The 23,787-nt window shown below is 39.6% G+C and overlaps 1 protein-coding gene across 4 annotated transcripts; it reads left to right on the plus strand.

Annotated features, from left to right (window-relative positions):
• The first annotated feature begins 743 nt into the window (after nt 1-743).
• NREP (neuronal regeneration related protein) lies at nt 744-23,672 on the plus strand. 4 transcript variants are annotated; one of them, XM_074856345.1, is made up of 5 exons: nt 799-877; nt 2,196-2,234; nt 3,650-3,712; nt 17,618-17,695; nt 22,000-23,672. In XM_074856345.1, the coding sequence occupies exons 3-5, from the start codon at nt 3,710-3,712 to the stop codon at nt 22,123-22,125; spliced, it is 207 nt and encodes a 68-aa protein (XP_074712446.1). In that variant the 5' UTR covers nt 799-877; nt 2,196-2,234; nt 3,650-3,709; the 3' UTR covers nt 22,126-23,672. The 4 variants fall into 4 exon arrangements, with proteins under 4 accessions (XP_074712447.1, XP_074712446.1, XP_074712448.1 ...); XM_074856346.1 differs by lacking the exon at nt 2,196-2,234 and having other exon boundaries at nt 744-877; XM_074856347.1 differs by lacking the exons at nt 799-877; nt 2,196-2,234 and adding an exon at nt 1,374-1,456.
• The last annotated feature ends 115 nt before the right edge of the window (nt 23,673-23,787 follow it).

Consider the following 23,787-nt stretch of genomic DNA (forward strand, 5'->3'; position numbering starts at 1 on the left):
CAGAACTGCTAATGGAAGCTGGCTGAGGGAAAATTTAAGACACTACAGCCAAACTAAACAGTGCACACTGAGCAGATCCTAGCAACTTAGCTTGTCACAGGCAACAAACAGGTATGACTTTCCAGATACAGTCCAGTACAAACAGCACAGCAAACCAGATTGCTTACCTGGGGTAAGAAACCAAGTCACTGGGAAGAAAACGAAGGCTTAAAGAGCTCAGACAGAGGTTTATATCTGCTCACAACCATTCTTGGTGGTTCCAGTAAGAATTTTAGGCTGTGGGTAGGTCCTCAAATGGGGTGCACGGCAGGGAAGGGGTATATATGAAGAAAGGACTACAGAACCTGGGCACACAGGGTTCTGAGGCAGCAGGGGAGGGAGAAGACCCCACAGCTCTAGCTGGGACCTTATATCTCTCCTCCCCCCAACTTTTCAGGAAATGGCATGTTAGATCCAACTTGCTTCATTAGCTGTGGCATGTTCAGTCCACTTCAACATGTGACCAGTCACGTTTGTGAGCAGGTCATGTATTTATTCCCCTTCCCTCATTATCAGGCCCTGGAGGTCCTGTGAACCAAGCAGACAAACCAGATTTCTTCTTCCCTCCCTCCCCCGTCCTCAAGGTTCCTGGGCGCCAGGGCAGTTACTCCCCTCCTTGCTGGCCTTGAAGGTCCCAGGCACCCGGCCAATCCCCTGTCAGTGATGACCCCATCACGGAACGGGGGAGCGTAACCACACCCCGAACGCTGTCCATAAAATCATGCGGTTACGAGTCCTGAGTGGGGAACTTGGACCAGAGCTGCTGCTGGGCAGTGAGACCCAGGACTCTCCGGTGGCCAGGGACACCTCCACCCTCCTCCGCAGACTGGCTGACTGAGTGAGTGACTCGTATTCTTTTATATGATTTTCAAGTCTAGATTATGATTGTTACACTGATACAGCGAACCATGTTACCGTCTCCTGTTCCCACAGGCGGTGCCTGCGCCAGCCCTGCTGCGAGGCTGCACCTGCGGGGCCGCGGCCACCGGCCGCTTTTCCCTCACGCCGTCCCAAGGGGTCCGCGCCTCCGGCCGGCGGCGGGCCGCCCCGCGCTCTCTCTCGGGTTCCGCCGTGCTCCTCAGCGCCCGGAGCTGCGCGCATCCCCGGCTGGCGCGGCGTCCCGCCGCCCTCCCTGCCGCGCACCGGCCCGGCGGGCTGCCGGGGCTCCCGCGGCGGGCAGGTCGCCGGCAGAAAAGTGAGCCCCGGGCGGCCCCCTCCGCGCCTGTCCTCGCCACCGGGGGCCGGTCCCCGCCGCGGCTCCCGCCTGCCCGTGTCACGGCGCGGCGCCCCCTCCTCCCCGCCCACCATTTTCTTCCCTCCCAGACAGGCGCAGGGGAGGAGAAGCGGCGGGCGGGCGGCTGCCTCCGTCTCCCTCCCCTTCTCCTCAGATGCCCTTTGCCGCCGCTGCCGCTGCAGGGTAATTATTACAGTATGTGGCTGCGCTCTCCCCCGCCCCTCCGCGCCGCTCCGCGCCGCTGGCCGGACGCCGCCGCTGTGCAGCGCCTTGGCCGCGCTCCGCGCCTGGCCGCCGCCCAGGCCCGCGCCGCGCTGCTGCCAGGGGGGCGCCGGGCCCCGCGCGCGCGGAGAGGCGCGCGGACACCAATGGCCGCACGCCAGCGGCTCCCGCGCCCCTCAACGCCGCGGGCGGCGGCGGCCCCACTGCTCGGGGGGCGCCGCCGCCGCCGGCGCTGCCCGGCGGAGCGCGGCCGGCGGCGGGGCGGTCGCTGCCCTGGCTCCTAGACAGCGCGGGGACGTGGGGCTGCGGATTATTGCAGACTAAGCAGTCTGGCGCTGCAGCAGCGGGCGGGGAGAGGCGGGCGGGAGCGGGCGGGCAGGCAGGGGGAGTGTGTATGTGTAAGGAGGGGACGGGAGGGGAGGGGGGAGAGCTGGCAGCCAGCCAGCTACCATCAGAATTAGCTCATTGTTCAATACAGGCAGCACTGGCAACCAAAATCCAGCCCGAGAGAGAGGGAGAGAGAGAGACTTTCCCCCAGCCACCCCCACCCCTTTTTCTTTTTTCTCCAAGGCTGCACTTTGGAAGAGGTGCAGTCATTCTTCCCCACACCCCCTACCCTCTCTCCACTCCCCCAACTATAAATTCCCTTCTGTAGCATGCTGCCCTTTTTTAATCCACATTTGTGTTTCACATCATGTAGAAAGGACAGAAAGTGAGCAGGGAGCGGGGTCTTTTGTCTGTAAGTATATGCAATTAAAATCCACAGAATTTATTTTTTTTTAATTAATCTTCTCTCTCTCTCTTTGTTTTAATTTCCTTTTGTCCTTAGCTGGACTTTGCTGCAGCTTGCCTTTCCCCCCTCTCGGTGCACATTTCCAAACAGGCTTTCTTAAAGACGATGGGAAAACGTGCAGTATATGTATTTAACTCTTTGTCTTTATGCTTTAAGGCTGGATTTCTAGGCTGGGGATTTTTCTGCACACATGTAAGGGGAGATGAGAAGTGATTTTCTAAAACTGTTTCCTTTTTTTCCGCTTTTGCACTCTGCAAACACCAAAATGCATTTTTGAACCTAATGCACTTAGTTTTTTTAGTATGCATGCAGAGGTTTAGGATTGGTTTTTCACCTCTTTTCTTCTCCGTTGTAAAACAGATCTCCCTCTTCTCCACCCTGACACTGGATTCCTCTCAGGCTGCTGGGGTTTATTTTTAGAAAGCAGTCATTCTTGCAACAGCCTCCTGCATTTTTGCATGTGCAGCAGTTAAATTTTGGGTGGTTCTTTTGAGAAAAAAAACCTCAAACCAACAGTATTTTGGTGAACATTTAGTGATGTGCTTGCTTTCAGACGTTTCTGTGTACATTTATAGATAGATGAGTTTGCAGTTTTAAATCCAATATGTATGTGTGTGTTTGTGTGTAAACATATGACTCATACCTAATTACATTTCATACGTACACACTGTAGGTAAGAAATATATAATCAATAAAAGAGAACTTTAATTTTTGTCACTTTATGAAAACTGATAAGGGAGGTATGTACAAATTCAGTCAATTAAGAGTGTGGTAATTTAAAGTACCATTTAAACGAGGTAGGACCTACTCTTTTTTTCTCTCCCTATTTAAAATAGGGGTGTGTGTGGAATAGAGAGAGAACTGGAGGTTATGTAATGCAGTGCCATTTCCAAAAATACCTACTCTCTGGGCCATTACATTGTGAAAGCCTGACACTGTTAATACTCATTTCTTGAATGCAAAAAACCCACAGTTTCTAATATGCCTGGGAACAATGGACCACCTTTACAGTGAGCATAGGGTGACGTTTTTTTGTCCTCTTGACTGATTTTTAGGTGCGTTAACCATTAGGTATAGTGCTCTTTAGAGATGTACCAAGTGCTAATAATAGCATAGGGTTCTGCAAATCCAGGTACCAGGGATTCCTTTGTCCTATATTTAAGCCTACAGACCACTGAAGTGCAGAGACGCATGATATATGAGCATACATGTGGTTAGAATAATTTGCATGACTTTAATCTTAACCACTGAAGCTTATACTTGGCTTACCCACTGTTAACGCTGGCAAAAAAATACCTATTAAATACTGCAACAGTTGGAATACGTTTTTTTCATTTTTAATTTTTTTAAATTGTTTTCAGATTGTTCTCCTTGTGCTACTTGAGAGAAACTGCAATCCCAAGACTTAACAGAATCTAAAAATGGTAAGAATTAGTTGTTTTAGCAAAGAATCAATCATCTTTTATATAAATACAAACCTTATTTCCCCATCCCCAATACTCATTTATAAATACGACCTTTATAAGACATGCTTTTTGAGGCTATGGGGGTTTGCCGTACAATGACTGATGTACTGTGAAAACATCCGTATGTTGGATCTTTGATTTTCTTGCATTTTTAAAATAAAAATCTGAAATCCCTCTTTGTGCAGTAAGGCTTATTTAATTGAAACAGGAAGTGTTTAGGTTACTATGAAAAATACACATCATAACACATGTAGGAACACATGGAGACAAAACAATATCCAGTAATTTCAGCCCTGCTACCTTCCTCCCAAAAAGAAGAAATAGGTCATTGCACTTAGTAAGTGAGGCAGATTTAATGTTAGTCTGTCAGGTAAGTAGATAAGATGCAAACTAAATTTTCCTATTATTTGGTAATTTTTTCAGAAATTTAGCCTTTCTTTGTGATACAGATCTGTTCCAGAAAAAATGGCTAGGCCTCAGCCTAACTGAACTTACAGGCACTTAGTTGGCATGTATTTATTGAACAATATTCAACAATAACCTGTTTCCTTCAGCTTATATTTTTACTGATTAAAGCCCATTTGTTACACTCTTGAGATACTACTGTTGATGACTAACTGATTTTGAGGATGAAACATTATACATCTAAGTATACTCTAAATACGGTATTCTCTGAGAAGGACTGTCTCAGAATCAGCAGGACAAAGAAAACTGTTTTTTACAGAAAAAGTACATAAAGTAGGCAGAATTAGTTTAGATGCTGTGTAGTCATATAGCATTCTTGATTGAAGATGCAGCTATCACTGAAGCATGTCTGAATACATGTATTGACATAAATGTGATATATTTTGGGTGATGGTAAATGGGCATGATAATCTCATGGTAAAACACCTGTTAATTTTTATGGGGCAATAGCTTGTATGAAGTAGCATTGTATAGGGTGTACATTAGCATAGATTATTTTACAAAATGTGAGGTTCTCAGGGACATATTAAGATTGGGTTAAATTAATTGCATTAATTACATTATTCTTGTCTGGTTCTTTTGGGTTGTTTTGATTTGGGGGAGGAGGAATGATCAAAGGATGTTTAAAATAAGCAAATATGTAATCTCTTACAAAGGCTTTTTTCTTTTTGGCTCCTTGTTTTATATCATTCCTATCTGCAAAAATAAACTTGCAAATTCTGGAGTTTTAGTCTATTCTGGAACCTACTTCCATCAAAGTGCTTTGCTCATCTGTGTATAAATGAATAGTTGGGGGTGGGGAATTAAAAGGGAAATGATTCACTTAAACTGTGAATAGAAATCATGTTAAAATACATTTTGTTCACATAACTGTGGAATATTGGATAAGGCAACTGTTTTCCTACCAACACAAAGGTGACAATCAGCCCACATTTTTAGATGGTATGCAGTCTGTTATGTGCAATATATGCCTATCTATGGAACAAAAGATTATTTTAAGTTTAGTTAGGCATAAAATAGCCACTGATTTTTACCAGCAGATGATTCTGTAAATCTAGCAAGGTTCCTGTAGTAGTCAATGAAATCACTTTTGTGAAGCCAATCTCTGGGCCAGAACATAAAAAACTTATAACTATCCAAATGCAGAAAATAGAATGTAGTAACCCACCTGTCTAGTCCTATTGTTTTTCAGTGTGACATAAAAATCTCATTTGGCTGTTTTTGAAAGCCCTTTTGTTATGAAAAGGCCTAATTCCACTTTTTTTGTGACTGTTGATCAGAATTGCAATGTAAGAAAGACAACATTTTGCCCCAGCTTGCAAGGTTGCCTTGGTAGAATCTCTTCCCCTACCATCACACCTTTTTTCCCCTTACACCAAATGTAATTTTAAGTCAGACCACTGACAGACTTTGCAGTAGTGGACACTTGTCTTTGGCATATTTCATGTATTTATTGCAAGTGTCTCCTTAGCCATTCTAATTTGCAGGAAAAATTCTTTACATACCAACACTTTCTACAGTGAAATACATGATTGTAAAAGTGCTTACTTTATTTTCAGTGTAACAGCATATGCAAATCTGCTCTCATTGGTCAGTGAAAATTTAGCTGTTACATTTCACCAGGCTGACCTAAACTGTAAAAAATGGGGGAAAATGGCCTGCTTATTCCTTTGCTAAACTGAAAGTTCATTAATTATTTAGTTAAGCTTACAGTAAAATTAAGAGTGACTAGAATAAACTTACTGAGAACAAAGGAAGTCTTGATTTAACTTCACTGTGTTACTTTCTTAGTTTCTTAATGTTCTTATTCCATAAAATGTTTCTTAAACTGCTTACAAGTAAAAGCAAAGAACTTAACAGGTTAGTTTTCAATGCTGCTTCTCCTTATCCTAGACATGAAATTAGGATTTCCCTGTAAGTGGTTAATTAATCTTTCTTGGAGCTGTATGATAATAACATCAATAATTTAAAGAGAAACAAAGACAGAAGAGTGTACTTCCTATTCTTCTTACAGTTTTAACTCATGGACATTTTGAGCCATCTTACACAAGAACACCTGCCATTTGAGGATCTGTCCTTACTTGTGTACAATATATTTCCTTAAATGACTGCCTAAAGGAAGAAAGAAATTTTTATATTTATGCATAATGTATGAAATCCTGAGGTGATTTTAATTGCTCTTTTTATTTGAAATGCTAGAATTTCTGCATACTACCTTCATGGAAAGTACTGTATGTCATAAAATACAAATTCAGATTTTAGTCCTAATTAAGGGGAAAAAAAAAAGGATCTAACTAAAAAAAAAAAAGTGTTTTTAAAATTTATTTGGCCTATGTGATCCAGTCATTGAAATAAAGGACCTCGTCAAGAGTGAGAGGAAGTCTTAATCCAGTTTTCTGTGACCTCAAAGAAGACTTTTAGCAAAACCAGGAAAGGCTTTTTTTAAATGGTAAATGTTTGTTTTTAAAGAAAGACATGTGACAGAGTGGTCTGTTTGCTTCTAAAGCACTCAGGTGTGTTCTTTTCTCTTCACATTGCAGTTCATTTCTGGACTTCAGTTCTGGGAGTTTGCAATGCAGGTGCTAAGGAATTTAATAACACTAATAAAAGTGTATGTCAGTAAACAGATAGATTCTTAATAATTTAATTTTGACCTGCCTGAAAATAAAAGATACCCTAGAGCAGCTTATTAATTTACTTCTGACTTACCATGATCAGATGGCTTTCTTCATAAGCACTAGTAGAGTGGAATCTCTAGACTAGATGTTGTACAGTGTAACTGTTCATCCCAAAGCAAAAAGGCCCTAGAAGGAGGTCATTTGGACTAAACTTCCTGTCATGTATCCTCGCCTGAACCAGATCAGTTTTGAGGTTATTCTGTCATTTGCATTCTCTGGATTTCATAGTCTTACTTAGGGGAAAAAAGAAAAATGGAATGATGGCCTTTTGGAGAGAAAACAGTTGGGGGAAAAGCTTTTCTTCATTGTCAGAGAAAGAAATGACGACCTGTATTTTGTTGAAGAGGAAAAAAAATTACCATCCCATTTACTTTTCTTCAGTTCATAGGGAAATGTGTAACATTAAGTTAGGTGGAGATACTTATGAGGCAAAGCTTATATTTAAGATTTCATCCCAGTTTAGCCATTACAGAGTCTTTTCCAGTGAGTTATATGCAGATATCTTTACACATTCAGTAATTTTCTGTGTCTATAAAATGACTTCACCTTAGATGGAAAAACTGTTCATAACTTTAGGATTATCTGTGGAGAATGGAGCCTGGGATTGGTGTGGGAGAGGCAGGCATTATTTTGAATCTTTTATATGCTCCGAGGAATAGGAAGAACGAGATACTAGGATGAGACATTATGTCCAGCCTAACATTAGAGACACACTGGATAAATGCAGCTCTTGGTCTGTCATGAGAAAACTCATATTTCTTTGCTGATTATTACCAAGTCTGGTACTGGAGCTGGAATCTCTTGATGGTAGTTCAGAACTGCATAGGAGCTGTAGGACTATATCAGATCCTCTTCTGTTTATGTGTAGTGATGGGTAGAATTTGGTCAAGAGAAGTAATTGAGAGGGATGAAAGCTAAGCAGTTTTGGACATCTGAAGGTGTATATTTTGCTTTTCTATTACACTTAAGGTCTCGTGCATGAAGAATACATTGGATTCAGTTTGCACAATGCTACTTGATTCTTAGGAAGAATTAAAGCTTTTCCAGCTTACAAAATAATTAAGCAGAAATAACAAACTCACTTTTTGCAGTACTTCTGTGAAGTTAGCTGTTCAGCTGTAGAGAAAAAATCACCTTTGCTTGATTATGACTAGAAAAATTTTAAGTGGGGTTTAAAACAAAGTAATTTTTGTCCAGAGCTGTAGATGCTGTGGATAGTTCTGTAGTACAGTTCATATGCACATTAAAAGGCAAAATCTCTGTATATGTGTTTCTACCTAGTCACAAACATGCATGCTCCAGGTGCTAAACTTTGTATCTACGCACTATCATACTTTACCTGAACAGAACTGTGTTGACACATGGAATTGAAGGTTTATGTAATACTTTGCCCAGGACAAATCTTTACTGAACTTTTTCACAAAGGATGAAATCTTGGAGTATCAGAAATAAGACTTAATATACACCTTGTAATACTACAGTCATTACATTGTTTTTTAAGTCTTGGAATCTAAAGCCTTCACCAACAATCTTTTATCTTGTTTTGCATCGGAATACTGCTGCCCCATATCTAAGCTCTGATCTTTGTGTGTATGGCTAAATAGAGGGGAGAGACACTACACTTAATAGCTCTAGAACAACTTCATAAACATAATTCAGTTGATATCATTGACTGTGACAGGATATTTTAATAAAAATATTTAAAAATATTTGTATTTTGGTTTTATTTTAAATATTTATTCACCTCATTAAGCCATATTGGTTGAGGGTGCAATCTGGAAAGGTGCAAAAATGTTCTTTCAAATGTTTAATGTAGAATGGTACTATGAATCATTGTTTGAATGTTACATGAAATTCAATTTAGACTGCTTGTCTGGCAAATTCATGGTAGCACTACTGAATGAATCCCCATATAGATGTTCCTGAGAGGATTCCTGATGTTTCCTTCTGTAAATACTGCATTTAAAAAAACCAAACAAAACCAAAACCGACCCACTCTCAGAACAGGTAGCATTTTCTCATCCTGCAGGAAGGAATGTTTCTGTATTAATTTTGTTAACACTAACCTTATTGTCTGTCTACTAGTGTAGCATACCTGTGTGGGAGTAAGTTGAAAAAAGTTAAAAGAAATTTGTGTGTTCTCACTGAAGGTGGTATAAGCCTTGGCTTAATATGTACATTATCAGAAAGAACTTCTGAATTCTTACAGCACTGATGTTTAGAAGGCACACGTTGGCATCATAGAGATGCTCAAAAAAATTAAGTTAGAGAGGAACAAATCTTGGTTTTAACATGACTATATCTGGGATAAATCTCCATCATGAAAGACTATGAGTTTAAGAAACTCTGTTCCTGCTGGCAGAAGAAAATCCAGTGGAAATATTGGTAAAAGTCCTTACCCTTTATTTCTCAGCTAAGTAATTGTATAAGGCAACATGAACAAAACCCAGAAACACTACCTGGCAGGAAAAGTTCTTTTCCTGTGTCTCCTCATTAGATGAGTCCCAGAACGCACAGATATTTTATTACTTTCAGCTTACAGAACATACATGATACAGCTTGTGTTTTTGTACTTGGGAGTAGCAATTAAACTACATTAAATGATACTAGGTCCTGGTACTACGGTGACTGCAGGTAAATGTACCATAATGCTTTCAAGCACCTGTTTCAGTATCATCAGCTGTGGTCATTACATCTCTCTTAATGAGGTAAGTACCAATGTGGTTCTGTCTCCCATTTCCAAGGGTACCACTGGGGCTTTTAATACTTGCCTGAAATACACTGGTTGGGCAAGAGGTTGGCATCTCATAAAGGGAAAGGCTTTCGTGGCTGGGCTCTGCAGGACAGTAGTTGGCAGAGGCAGCAGGCTTGCTGCCACTTGGAGAACAACATCACTTGTTGGATTTCTGGTCCTCTTTCTGGTGTGTATGAGAAATTTAAACAAAATTGAACAAACCAGTCCAAAGCAGTGTATTAAATCTTCTGTAAGTTACTGTATTCAGGCCATTAATTTAGAAAATTTATAGGAAATCAAAAAATGAAACATGTTTTGGAGTTCAGCTTGGTGTATACCCCAAAATTGGAAGTAGGGAACTAGGACACCACACAGAAAAACACTTTTCTGAGCTGTCTCTGTTCTTAGTCTTTCTTCAGGATTTCCCTACTGGCCACTGTTCTTGCTGGTCTTTCCCTTAAGATCAAGAGGACACTGGGCTAAATGGACTTTTTGGTCAGCTTGTGACCATGCTGCTTTTCTTCCTCTTCTTTTGCTCCAGTAATTTGTCAGCATTGTGTATGAAACTCCTGAAGAATTTAACCATGCAGTCTTTGGTCCTGAATTTTGCTGCCATGCTGAGTATTCACCTGACTTTGTAACAAAAGATTTGCTTTTGCATCTTGTTCTGCAGTTATCATTAGGTGTAGATACAAATAGTTATTAATTAAACTTTTCATTATGTTACTGTACTTGAAGAGCAAATTACAAACTCCTATGTCTGAAAACTCAAATACTATGTTAATTCTCAAGCTTGTTACTGTTATTTTTGTGTGTGTGCATTGTAGTGCAGAGGCAAACAAAATGAAGTGGAAAAGGTGCTGGCTTGCACTGGGTTTTGAGTTCGGTTTTCTGGAGAGCTTGCTTGGTTACTTTAATTTCTGTAATATTTTACAGTTTGAGAGTCCATGCACTGAAATTTACAGGTGGAATAAAGTAGTTTGCAGCCATTTTACTGGTTAACAGAACTTTCTATATAATATACATTTGTTTCTTACTGTTCTGGAATAATTGCATTTCTTTTCCTTTCAAGGAGGTGATACTCTGTTAAATTCATGAATTTGGAAGTTGGATGAGCATTTATGACAGTGTTCACAACATACCACTTGTTTTCTTTTTCTCTTACTCTCCATATGCATGGTAAATATTAACAATGCTTTGCAATGGTTTTTGCATGTTAATGAAGTAAAAAAGCAGCATGAGAGCACTTGTAGCACACAAGCTAGATTCATCCTGTCTAGTGCAGAAAAGTGCAGATTGATCTCTCTGCCTAAAAATTGCATTACACTCAGGTGGTGTGGGGAGGATTCTATAACTAACCTCACTCAATCATGTATGCCAGAAGACAGCTAAAGGTTCTGTTGAGGGTTCTTACCAGCTAAAGAATTTGGCAGGAGTGTGCTGACTCAAGCTAGACTAGGTTGTGTTTTGACCCTCCCCAACTCCATGCTCAGTTTTGGAGGCCAGTAGTCATGTAACAGACTTGGAAAAATGTGCCTGCTCCAAGTGCTTAGTATCTACCAGCATCCTGTGCTGCAGCAAGGGGCTCTGCAGTAGTAGTCTTAAAAGCATGTTTTACAAATTTTGCACAGTCACTCAGATAACTTTCTTGTATGTATCATGGGATACTGCAAGTACATATATAAAAGATGCAACCTGTATAGTATGGATGAGGACAGGAGTGAGTTCTTTGAAGGAGCTGGTACAGATGAGCCAAGGTGGAGACTACATAGCAGCAGACACTTAAGTGTAACCTGGAGAATAGATGCTTTAAGAACAATGAAAAAAACAATGGATGAAGATTGGTTTATGTGAAAAGCTTTCTACTTAAAATCTAGAAAAACTACTTCCAAAGTCACTTCCTTATGCTGTGTAGGGAAGGAGCAGATGACATCCTATCCTGTGAAACTGACAGAAATTGAAGAAGTGATGAATAAGGACTGCAAAAACCCCCTAATGAATAAACTTGCTAATTCATGTGCAGCGTGGAGAGGGGAATGCAAGGAAAAGCATACTTGTCTCATTTAGGCTTTTTCATATCTATGTGGTTGTGAGTTTGAGTCATCAGATGGGGAGGAATAAAAACCAGCAGTAATATCTTACCCATGAAAAGACAGAGCCAGTGAGGGATGCTGATGCACAGAAGCCAAAGTCAAGTTCAGGTGTGCAGCTGACCTGTCATGTTCTACTGATAGAGTGCCACATATTAATTATTACTGTAATGACAAGTAAAGTCTTACCAAAAAGGTGGGTCACTTGGAACAATCCCAGTCAGCAGGAGAATGATTGTATAATTCTTCCATCAGTTCTCTCAAACCATTTATCTACCTTTATCTGCTGTGTGGAACTAACCAAGTGAAATGATTGTAAATGTATTTTTTTACCCCACTGATTTTTGAATGTTCATGGCACTGATGTGGAAAGCAGGACTGATAGAAAAACCTGCAGCCCTGACAGTATGCTGAAAATGTGAACACAGGTTACTGGGGATAACTGTTGCTGTACCTCAACCAGAGGCTCAGACTTGTGGTGCAGAGCTACACAAAAAAGCAATTAAGTTCACAAAATTGGCAGGCCTCATGCCCACTAAACTACATGTTCACAGTATTTTTAAATAATTAAGCTAAGGTAATTAAGTTGCATTTTAACTTGGCCAAGTTGTGGTTTCTGGTGTTTCAATAGGGAAAGCTTCTTCACTGAGCCTGTTTCAGAATCAGCTTATCACAACAGCAGCATCCCTTTTGATCGTAAGTACAGCTTCTTAAATATAACAGAGGTTCATCAAAACTTCACTGACCCTTTGAAATAAGGAGTAATGATGAACACTCTTCATGTAGCCCTGTCATTGCCCTCTCCAGAAGATTCAGAAGATGAAGCTGATTGGTAGCAGACTGCCACCCAACTAAACTCTTGAGAAGCAGCAACCATTCAGCTGACAGTTGCTGCATATATTAAATCCTGCATGCTACGTTTGGAACATGGTGGACATTAATATTATATGATTTCATAATGTTCCCCTCACAGTGTTAAAAATAAACTACTGCAGATGGGAGCATTAGTTTACCACTCGCACTGAAGTAAATGGATTGATTCTAGCACAAGCTTTCCTTCCAGTTTTGTTTAAAATGAATTGCTTTTTTTAACAGTTATTTATTTGGTGTTCAGATAGTGGTGCACTAAGATTTTCCATTTATGCATCTGGATTGTGATGGTGGGCTGTTGGTGTCAAAGAGAACTTTTTATTGCAGGGGGAGACATTTGGGGGATTGAGAAGTGCATGGTAGAATGTGCTGGGAAAAGTGACTACAGCTCAAACCGGGTGGTAACTAAGAAAGTTTTTAAAAACTGCAAAGTTATAACTGTTTTAATGTAGCAGGCAACTAGTTATAAATTTTTGTAAAAGAAACTGCATCAAGACTCAATTTCGAAAGAAAATCTGCTAGATGCTTTCAGTGATGCTGAGACCAGCCTCAAAGGAAATAATCTACAACTTTTCCTCTAGGAGCCTTAATACCATTGATTTGTGTCATTGCAATACAGAGCAATGGTGGTGAAAAATCCTTGAACTACTTCAAAGAAATACAGATACAGAAATGAGCAGCAGCTATGCAGCCCACCCTCAGTAGAGTGGTAGGAGGATGGCCTCTCTCCTTTCTGGGATAGGCACTACAGACACACAGGACCCTCAGTCCTCACAACTGCACAGGTGTAGTTGTAGTGCTGCGGAAGGGAAGGGAAGAGCATGTCCCTTTTTCCCTTCTCTTCAGCACGTAATTCTATCATTTTACTCCCCTGTCCCCCAGCACATAGCCTTATATGTCTGCTATTAGACTGCTAATCCACATAGTAAAGCTTCTAATTTTTCTTTTATTTTTCTTTTTTCCTCTCCTAGGTAGGCTAGTGCAGAATTATTAGAGATGGTCACCTTTTATTCAGAATTAGGAATTTCTAGAGTACTTGTCGTCATTTACTTTTTGATTTCATCTCCCCCCTCGCCCAATTCATTTATATGATAAAGAAGTTATCTGAAACCTCTCAAAAGGAGGTTGCTGATGTACTCAAAGCAGCTGGTCTTTTTCATTAAGCTTGTAGTTTGGAAATCCAGACTGCAGTTGAATTCAACTCTTCCAAGTCTTGAATGAGACTTAATGAACAGGAATTCAGTTGCGGTCCACATGAGAAAGAAAAAACATAGAAAAAGTAACTCTGGGTGCTTTCTTACTTGTTTATTAACTATAAAAACCTTCTGAATGCTTAACAGGAGTGTGCTTATTTTAGTTTAGTTTAGTTTAGCATGCCTTAAGTCTGGGTTTTTTTCCCTCTTGATGGATGTATCTGCATGTAATCTGGATGGATGTGTCTGAATCTGTACTTAGTGAGTAGGAATGAAAAGTGGGTATCAAGAAACTAACTTTAGCATTTTGGTGTGACTGATACAGTAGATTTAGACCAGATCTGTTAAAATTATTTTATATATCTGTTTTAAAGCTGGGCAAAACTTTGTGCTCCCCTACTATTGCTCTTAAAGAGGACATGACTTAAAATGGAAGAATAAGCATTAGAGTTTTGAAATGCTGGCGAAAAAGAGCCTTTCCAATAGCAAAAAAGTTTCTCAGTTTGTTGGGCAGAGGAGAAAAGAAATCCTTCAGTTTTTGTTGTTTGTTTTTGTTTTTTTTTTTTTTTTAAAAAAAGTAGCAGTAAGTAATTCTGAGGCTGGAGGCTTTAACAGCTAGTAAATAGATTGGGCATTTATTTCCCCTCCACCTTTGCTTTTTCTGAGTTTTAATTTTTATTATTAGTATCTTTTCAAGAGAGGGGAGACTGAAGAATTGAAAACATATTCTTCATAGATCATAATTCCCTGTTTCAAGCTGACCTTGATGTTTCGGGCAGAATTGCTTGTTGTAGAACACTGTCTCAGACAGCACTTCCCAGATCAGTGGGTTTCTTTCCCCCTGTCTTCTCAAAGCAGGAGTGAATGGTTTTGTGTATCACATGTTCTGCCAGGAAGGCACGCTTCCAAGGGTAATAGAGCTGTTAGTCACATGTTCAGGGTTGATCCACTAATAATTTATGGATGAAGTTTACTAGCTTGATTTTTTTCCTAATGATTATCAAATACTGAGGCTATCAATTTAAGTCAGCATATGAGTCATGCATTGTATAGACTTGCAGTAACTTTAGTTTTCAGTCCATCCTAAAGTTCAGTAATTCTGTTCTGAATCCTGATACTTTGGTTATTTAAGCCAAGCCTGTACTTGCATAATAGTCACACAGGAAGTACTAAGAAATGAAAATATGGTGTGTATCAATGAAGCATTTATTTAGAAGTGTTTGCTTCATGCTAACAGCTGGAAGGTTGTAAGCCTTACATGTGATGGAGCATTGCATTTCACTTTTTCTATAGCTCATCTTGCAACATCAGTATCAGTTGTTTTGAGCTGATGTAATTGACTTAAGAGTTCTTGCTGTGTTTTTCTAACACACTAGTTATCAGTGTATTTGAACATCTAAGTAGTTTCTGCACTTTATAAAGCATGTAGCATGACACGACATCCTTCTCCCCCCCCCCCCCCCCCCCCCCCCCCTTTTTTTTTTTCTCTTGGTGATTTAGAGTAAGTCCTAAGTGGACTTTTCTACACCAGCATCTTTTGTCCATTCCAGAATCTTCCTCCACTTAGCCAGGATCCATGCCATGATTCTGCAGCCTTTCAGCATTGCTCACAAGGCAGATACTTAAAAGTCCTTTGGCTGCCTATTCAGGACTTTGGTACAGTTAGAACAGTGACTGCATGTGCATAGGTCCATGTGATTATTGTCTACCAATATTTGCCACAGTAGCTGTTTTTGAAGAGATACTAAGAAAATAGGACATTACTGATATTTTTCTCCATAGAAAATTACTGTGAAAGCTAGCTGGGGGGTTGTGTAGGAGTTTGTGGTGGTGTTTGGTGGGTTTTTGCTTTGTTTTTTTAATCCTGGAGCATAGTTGCAAGTATATTTTACAATTTACACCTTTTTCCTCCTGTCCCATTCCCAAATCCACCCTCAAACTGCAGTCCCTCTAGGTTCTTACAGATTTAAGTTGAGGATCCTTTCTTTGTCATTTGACTACAGGTGCTTATTTTATTCCTATTGAGTTATTAATAGGAATGACAAGGCCTATAGGCTAACCTGAATACAACTCAGACTCCATGGAAAATATAGAAGCTCATGTTCATCATAATCAGTAATATTGTATTCTGATGCTTATTTCTTTCTCCTATTGGAAAATAACATTTTTGTATACTTTGCTGATTTGAGCACGCATGTCCTATGGTAGAGCTGAACTACTATCCTGGTTCCCCACTATGAGTTTTCATACAAAAAATATGACTATACAATAAAATCAAGGCATACTTGCAGGATGGGTAATTAGGGATTATAAACAGCAACAGGAGAGGTCAGGTATCTTTTATCTTGGTATCTTTTATTCAAGTGTCTCAAATATTCAATGTGAACATTAACTGATTAATTCACAGAGTGCTCTGTGCTGTGTATTAGTTATTCTATGTCAGCCATGCCCAGAGAGCTTAACTGGCTTGTCTGAGATCACACAATAATCTGAAATATGAAATAAAATCTGATGCTTTAATCAGTAGAAAGCACTGTGTTCATGCTGTGGAAAATCGTGAGAGAATGTATCAGAGCAGGCGCTCCCTTAGGATCTGTGTTTTAAATTTCCCTCCTGTTTCCTGCTTTATAGTAGAGTCCAGGATTTTCTCTTGGAAAGATGATTCAAGTAATCTGATAATTTCTTCAAGCTACATCTAGTCCAGTTTTGACAACTAATAGCCAACATGCAACGCCAGAGAAATGAAAACATTCCTCAGGTTTCAATATAAATACAATAGTAAGCAGGTGAGTAAAGCTGGTCCACCAGAAATTTAAGTGACAAGGCAAGTTTTGATTGCCAAAGTACAGACAGATTTGAATGGTGTAATTTACAATGTTCAGTTCAAAATATTGACAGTTTGACATTCAGGCATTGTGCAGAAGGAGTTCAATTCACAAAACCCCAAACACCCAGGAGGCAGACCCAGCAGGAAAATAAATTTAAAATCTTCATCATCAAACGCAACTTGTACCTGACCACTTCAGTGATAATGAGACCAAGATGAAGAAATGCTCTGATCTTCATCCTGAAGTTGAGGAACTGAAGCATGGGAGGTTTCCAGCTCAGGTTCACCATAATTGAGGTGTATTAGCCTGGCATTTATTCACTCTAGCTTCCCACTGTAGACAGTGGCCGGCTTTGGATCTTACCCATTTTCCATAGGAAAATTCTCCTATAGCAGTCATAGGTCAATACCTTAACCATTAAATCCTGATGTCAGCTATTTTATCTATACCTTTTATCATGTGTTTGCATTACTTCAATGTCCAAAAGATAGGGTGCTAACTCAGAATTATAGCTGTGTCAATGGTCTTAGTAGTAAATTCTAGTTCACAGTTCATTGTGAAAGGATTATCAAACGTGTGTTCCCTTGTTTCCTGCAGTCATCAGCAAAGGTAATAAACCTCATTAAATAGTCTTTCACCAGTGAATTCTGACAGAAGGGTCATGTGGTCTCAGTATCTTCAGCAGGTTTATCAGTACAGACATCCTTTTATACAGAATTTCTTAAAGAGATTTAAAAAAAATCCATCCTGTGATCTTTTTAAAAAGCCTGTTGAATGCAGATTGCCATAAACAATATAGTTGAAATACTCTAGAGACTAATCTTGTTGTCATGGGTACTCGAAAATATGTACTGAGCATAAAACACAACTAGACCTCTGGGCCAAGCTCAACTGATGTTAGTGTCTTGGTTTTAGTAATGTGGTCTGTCACATGAACACCATTTGATTGCATTTAATGAATCTTTCTTTGTTAGTAAAAAATTGTCTATATTTATGTCACTGTAGGTTTATCAACCAATGTTCATGATTTGGGTAAGCCAGAAAATCTTTCCAACCAGCCGAGGGGATGGGGGATTTCCAAAGGTAAAGTTATTTATGTAATTTCTTTTATCTAATAAACAGTTTACTAAGATGAAAGTTTTCTGAAAAACAAAACAAAAAAAACCCCATGGAAAGTTCAATGGATTTTATTTTATGACTGCTTCAAGAGAGTAGCCAGCTCTTATGATTTCATCACGAGTCTCATGGTATTCTGTTTTTCTTAAAGCCTTGGCTCCTTGAGCCAGGCAGTTAACTAAGGATTTCAGCTTTAATTTTAAATTGATGTTTTTAGCTTTCAGACTTGCAGAAAACATGGACTCTTGCTGGCTACTTACCAGAAGGAAAACATACTAATTTTCAAGAGCTCATATTTCTTAAGCCTGTCTCATGATTTTACAAGCTCAATGTCTGAGTTTTGAATGCTTGATTCTGGCAATTCTCTCTTAGCAATGCAGGTGAAAAAGTCAACGATAATGCCAGAGAAGGAAGGAGATGGTGGTGTTTCTCTTTTTCTTTTGTTAAGTTTTCTGCTTGTGCTTTACCTGGCTTGAGTAACAAGCATACAAAGCATGGCAGTTTTCATCTGAGTTTGACAAGTACCCCCACATAAATGCAGAAGATGTGGCTTGTCAGACACAACTCATCAGATTTTGTTCTCTTACCATTGCTGGTTTTATAAATGTGAAACTGGATATGAATTTTGAGTAGGAAAATATAACAGTTACTTAGAACCACAGAATGTACATGTTTTGTTTTCATATTCCCTTTCATTACTGACTCAAAATCTGTCCAAAAAAATGGCAGGTAAGAAAAGGAGAGAGCACAAGGGCAATCAGTTGTTTTGATTAAGTTTCAATTATTATCTAGGCTCTAGCTCCCTGTTAACAAAACTCTGCTATTCCATCTGGATAACACTGTGTTTTCAACACTTTTTCTTTATAAAGGAACTTCTAAAATTTATATCTGGGCTATTTGCAGTCTGCTATTTCCAGACTTATGTGTCAGCATGCCAAACTTTAAATTAACGTATATGGCAGTACTGCCATTCTTAACACAGTATTTCAAAAGTTCTGCTGAATAGGCTGATAGTGATGCCAGATTATGGTGAATGTGCTATATATGGTCATACTTATATTAAATGAATTTGCTAAATTTATGAATCAGCTGTGTGTTAACTAGATGATTTTTATTCAGAATTTTAAGTTAGGAGCTTTTAGTAAGTTGCCGTTCATCAGTAAACAAAGTTGCTCCTGAAACACAGGAATGAAGCTGTGAACTATGTGCAGCATAGTAACAATGGTGGATTATACTGGATTTATGAATTGCCGTTGTTTTATGTTGTACCTAGCTTAAAGTTTATCAAAAGGGATAATTGATTCCCAACTAGTCAAAAAATAGTATACTTCTTTCCTTTAAAGTGATTGTATTCCTGATTTTTTAAATACAATGCATTTTCTAGCCTTTATGTAATTCTTCAAAAGATATTTGGCATATGCTTATGTGGTGGTTTAGTCCCTGCTGGGGTCTGAGACCACGCGGCCGCTGCCCCTCCCCCACAAAGGGAGTGAAATGCAAAGCCCCGGGGCTGAGATAAGGAGAGGTTTAATACAACAGTGCAACAGCAACACAGCAAACAACAACAATAACAATAACAGTAATAACAATGAACAGAGCAAGAAATCTACTGATACAGCAGTGAGAGCAGAGAGATGGCATAACACACACGTTCACCGATTCTCCCGCCCTTGGGCGCCCGGAGGTAATGTCAGCATGGTATTGAATAACCCGGCTAGAGCTCCCCCCACCACTGCTGGGGAAACTTAACCCTATCCTAGCTAAACCAGGACAGCTTACAAGGACCAGTTTTTAGAACTAGCTCCAAATTTTATTTCACAATTGATCTTCAAAAGCAATAGGAATATTAGCTGCACACAATCCAGCTTCCAGCAGAGTATCAGCCTTAACAGAAACTGGATGTCTTTGGAATCTATTTTTTTTCATCTATCCTGTAAAATTAATCAGGGTAAATTGCTGAAGAAGACTGCAGAAAGTGGTCATTTTTTTGTATTCAATGCCGAACAGCTTGAACTACTGAAAGAACAAAGTAAAATTAATAGATTTTTTGGAACTCTTAAAAGTGCTTTTTTTTTTTTTTTCATGCAACCAACTAATATACAGGAATACATTTCTTAAAGACAATTTATTTCCAGACCTAGAAGGGCCATATGGGACTTTTTATCTTATGATTGTATGGCAGAATTTCAGGACTGAGATTGTTTTCACAGCTGAAAAGGAACTGCCCAACACAGCGCTTTTGGAAATTTGCCCAGACCTTTGGTCTGTGCGGTGTGCCTGTTTGCATGTGTAAGTTTCTAGTTTTCTTCTCATATCCTGTAATGATACACAACTAGCAAATTTAGTCAATAAAAAAGCCAAAACACTATCATGAGGATGGGATTTTCTACGTTCCTCAGAGGAAACATATTTGTGCAGTCACTAAAATGTAAACGTTTTGTTTTCATTCTGAAATTGTCTCTTGCAAAACCCCCAGTTTGGCTCTAGCAAAGGCAAGGTATGTTTCTACTCCTACTTCTCTCCCTGTCTTGCACAGCCCTTCTGTGTCAGTACTGACTGAAGTCTGTTCAGTTTCTCCACTTCTTGATGCCCCAATGGGAGAGGGCACCATTTGCCCCTAGGAAAGGATCTTACTCTGTGTTCAGCCTGAAAACTGCTCCTGGCTGTGTGCAGTGCAGAACCCTGGGGACAGTTCATCTACCTGAAAGCAGAATTTATCCTGTAAACTGTGGTAAAGACAGTGGGAGAGCTATGGGGTGGCTTTATTCCTAGCACAAGTAAATGTAGCAAATACGGACATTCCAGTGAAAATTACGGCTTTGAGGAGCCAGGAAAGGAAAATTGCTGAAAATTGCACTTTCTTGATAGTTGTGAACCTGCTGTGTGTTTAATTCCTAATTCAGAAATTCACAACTTTCACATCAGAAAAATTGAACTTGGAGAAGATAACTTCAATGTCTTAAACAAACTAAAAGCATTCTGCTTATATGACAAACACGTCAGAAGCAATAAAACTCCTTTACAATTCTGATCTCTTAAACACAAAAAGCACAGATTTTTCCATAACTTACAATATATTATTAACTAAACAAATTATTTTTAAGTCCCATAGTGACATAGCATCAGCAAAGTACTTCGAGGAAGTGCTTAGCCTTTAGGCTTCCTTTGGAGGCTTAAACTGAAATGTATTTAAATGCTTTGCTGAATGAGCATAGACTTCAGCCAGTGAATGGTTAAGTATGGTTAACGAAAACGTATCTGAGGCAGCTGACTGATATGGCACACCATCTCCTTACTTGTCTCTAGACAAGTAACACACTACAGTGTCTTTAGAGTGCTCTTTTCAATGAAGTACTATAGGAAAGTCACTTCTTGGAGTATGCTAGCAGCTTAAGCTGTAAAGTGTTTAAAAGATGAGAGGTCTAAGCTGTAACAGGATCTCAGTAATAAGATGATCTTTCATAACTAAGGTGCACTTTTACGTTGGAGGACAAGTGGAGCCATAAAATGGAGCTTAGAGTTTAAAAAAAAAAAAAAAACAAGCAAACAATTTATTGGTAGATAATACCATTAACATTAGGTTTTTTTCGTTACCCACGTTGGTACTGAGTTGTATTTTCAAAGGGGCTTGGTGACATCTGTCTATTTGTAGCCATGACTGTTGCATTCATGACACTGAGACACTGTGTCTGCCTTCTGTGCTTCATGTGTGCAAAACAGGTAATTGCTTATTTTCAGCCATGTTTGTAAGTCAGAACAATTGCACACACAGTACCTGCAGGTGCAGTTTTAGACCTGAGCTGTCCCATCTATTATGAAGGGCACAGAAATGGCTTTGGCAGGAGTGAGAAAAATAATTTTGAGGAGTAGTGTAAGGATATACAACTGATGGTGAGCTGCAGAAAGGGTTGTCACTCCATAGCTTCTTCCCTTATAACTTCCCTTACAACTTTGTTGGGATGGTTGGGGTCTCCCCAGCTGCAACAAATGTCCAAATTCCCAGTTCATCAGAGGACAGTTGTTGGCTCAGCTCTTTTGCATTTTGACTGCTGGGGCACACTCATTCATCCCCAAGTGAAGAGTTTTCCTCAGATGCTGCAAAGCTTGCCTGATTTGTAAGCAATCCTTTGCTCTCTGTGGCATTATTTATAGTTGATTCAGCCATGTTTAGTAGATGTTTACTAGGGAACTATGGAAACCTTAGGATGGGAGGACCCCACCGAACAGACTTCACAGAAGCACAGCTAATAACTGTTTTTTCCTCTCCACAGGGAAGTCTCCCCATCTCAAAGGAAGTAAATCGTAAGAAGAAAAGTGAGGTGGAGGGGACATGCCTGGTTCCAGTAAATGGCTATGGACACCATTTCACCAAAATCAATTACCTCTACTCTTTTTAGTCATAATTTCTCCATTTGTATTACATATGGTGTATGGGTTTGATGAGGTCATGGTGTCATATATTGGGAATTGTTTCTGTGTAAATCATCAAGTGTAAGAAGAAACTATGGGACTCTGAGCCTTGCTTTAGAGAATAACAGGGGACAAACGTGTACCATAAAAAATAGTTTTTAACATTCTGACTCAAGCGAAAGCACTCAGAATTTCACACTGTGAATCCATGTTTACAAACATTACAGGTGGGCCCTCAGGCCTGGTTCTACCACAGCAATGTCTTCCACTACACAAACTCCACTGCTCGCATGCAACCGGTAAACTTCTCTCTCCATTTCCACCATCCTGAACTGCTTTTTGCAGAGGCTGAGAGTCCCCCTTTTTTTCATTTAGATGTAACAAGCCTAGTAGTTTATTTTCATCAATTGTCTGTATATCTCTATATTTTATCCATGTACTCTTTTGATGTATAGAAGTAGTATGAAATTCATGGTTTCCTTGTGGTAAGTGATCGTGATGCTGCCACGGGATTTGAGACACTGATGAATGGTGCTATTTTGGACTTTAAATATGCTCCTTGGCAAGGTAGCTCTGATGGAGTTATTTTTTATTTCCATGTTCTGAGAAGGTGTTGGTACTTTGTTTTTCTGAATGTTGTTCTTTAGACTGGACTGACTTGTTTACTTGTGTCTTCAGTGTGGCTTTCTTATTCAGTGCTGTAAGTGAGTAACTACTTATAGTGTACAAGTGAGGAACTGGTTCCCTGTCAGGGTCCACTCACAAACATGCAGTTATAGTGGGAGCAATCACAAAACTGTAATTTACGTAAAATCTCCTTTCTGACTCCTATCCACCTAATGAAGAAAGACGAGCAATAATTTTCCACCAACCTCTCAAAATCTCTTGATTTTTGTCTTTTTTTTTAAAGAAGGGACAAGTTTTAATGTCCTCTTCAAATCCATAAAATAGGGGATATAGTTAAAAAAAAAACACAGCAAATTTCTGGGAGGAGAAGTCCTAAAGGGGAAAGAGTACATTTCCACGGTACAGTCAGCATGTGGACTTTACATTTTTGTTCTTGCTCCTGGACTACTATCAATACGAAACAACACAAACCACAAACTAAACAGTATCATCTACTCATGGAGTGTTGTTGTGTTAGACACAGTCTGAAAGCCCACCTTAATTTTTTTATAACTCTGTCTTTTAGCTCTTCCTTTTACAGGGCAGGCCTTGTTCTGAACTGTTTCAGCTTCTGACTGTTAAATACCAATGCATGCACTGCACTTCTAGATTTCTTTCCCTTCTCCACCTTCTGTATCCCTTTTCTTGTACATTTTATTTTCCAATAGATTAGATACATCTACTGTGCTGTATATAGAGCAAGAAGTAATATTCAGCAGTTGTGGCATTTATGTATAGTTGCAGTTGTGTACTGCTGAAGATGCAGGCTTTTGTAACAATGTGATCTTTAATAATGCACTACAAGTACCCAATGTATTTTAGCTATTTTAGTAGGATTTGTTCAATAAATATGCAAGCTCTAAGGGTAGCTGTGATGTACCTGTTTCCTTATTACAATAAGGGGAGGGCTCCTTTTCTGTTTGTTTGCACCTGTTTTTTACGTGACTTCTGAGGGGTTTTTTGGGAGTATCTGGTGAAGTAAA

This window comes from Strix uralensis, chromosome Z (assembly GCF_047716275.1).
Source record: "Strix uralensis isolate ZFMK-TIS-50842 chromosome Z, bStrUra1, whole genome shotgun sequence".
In the NCBI taxonomy this organism is placed as follows: Eukaryota; Metazoa; Chordata; class Aves; order Strigiformes; family Strigidae; genus Strix; species Strix uralensis.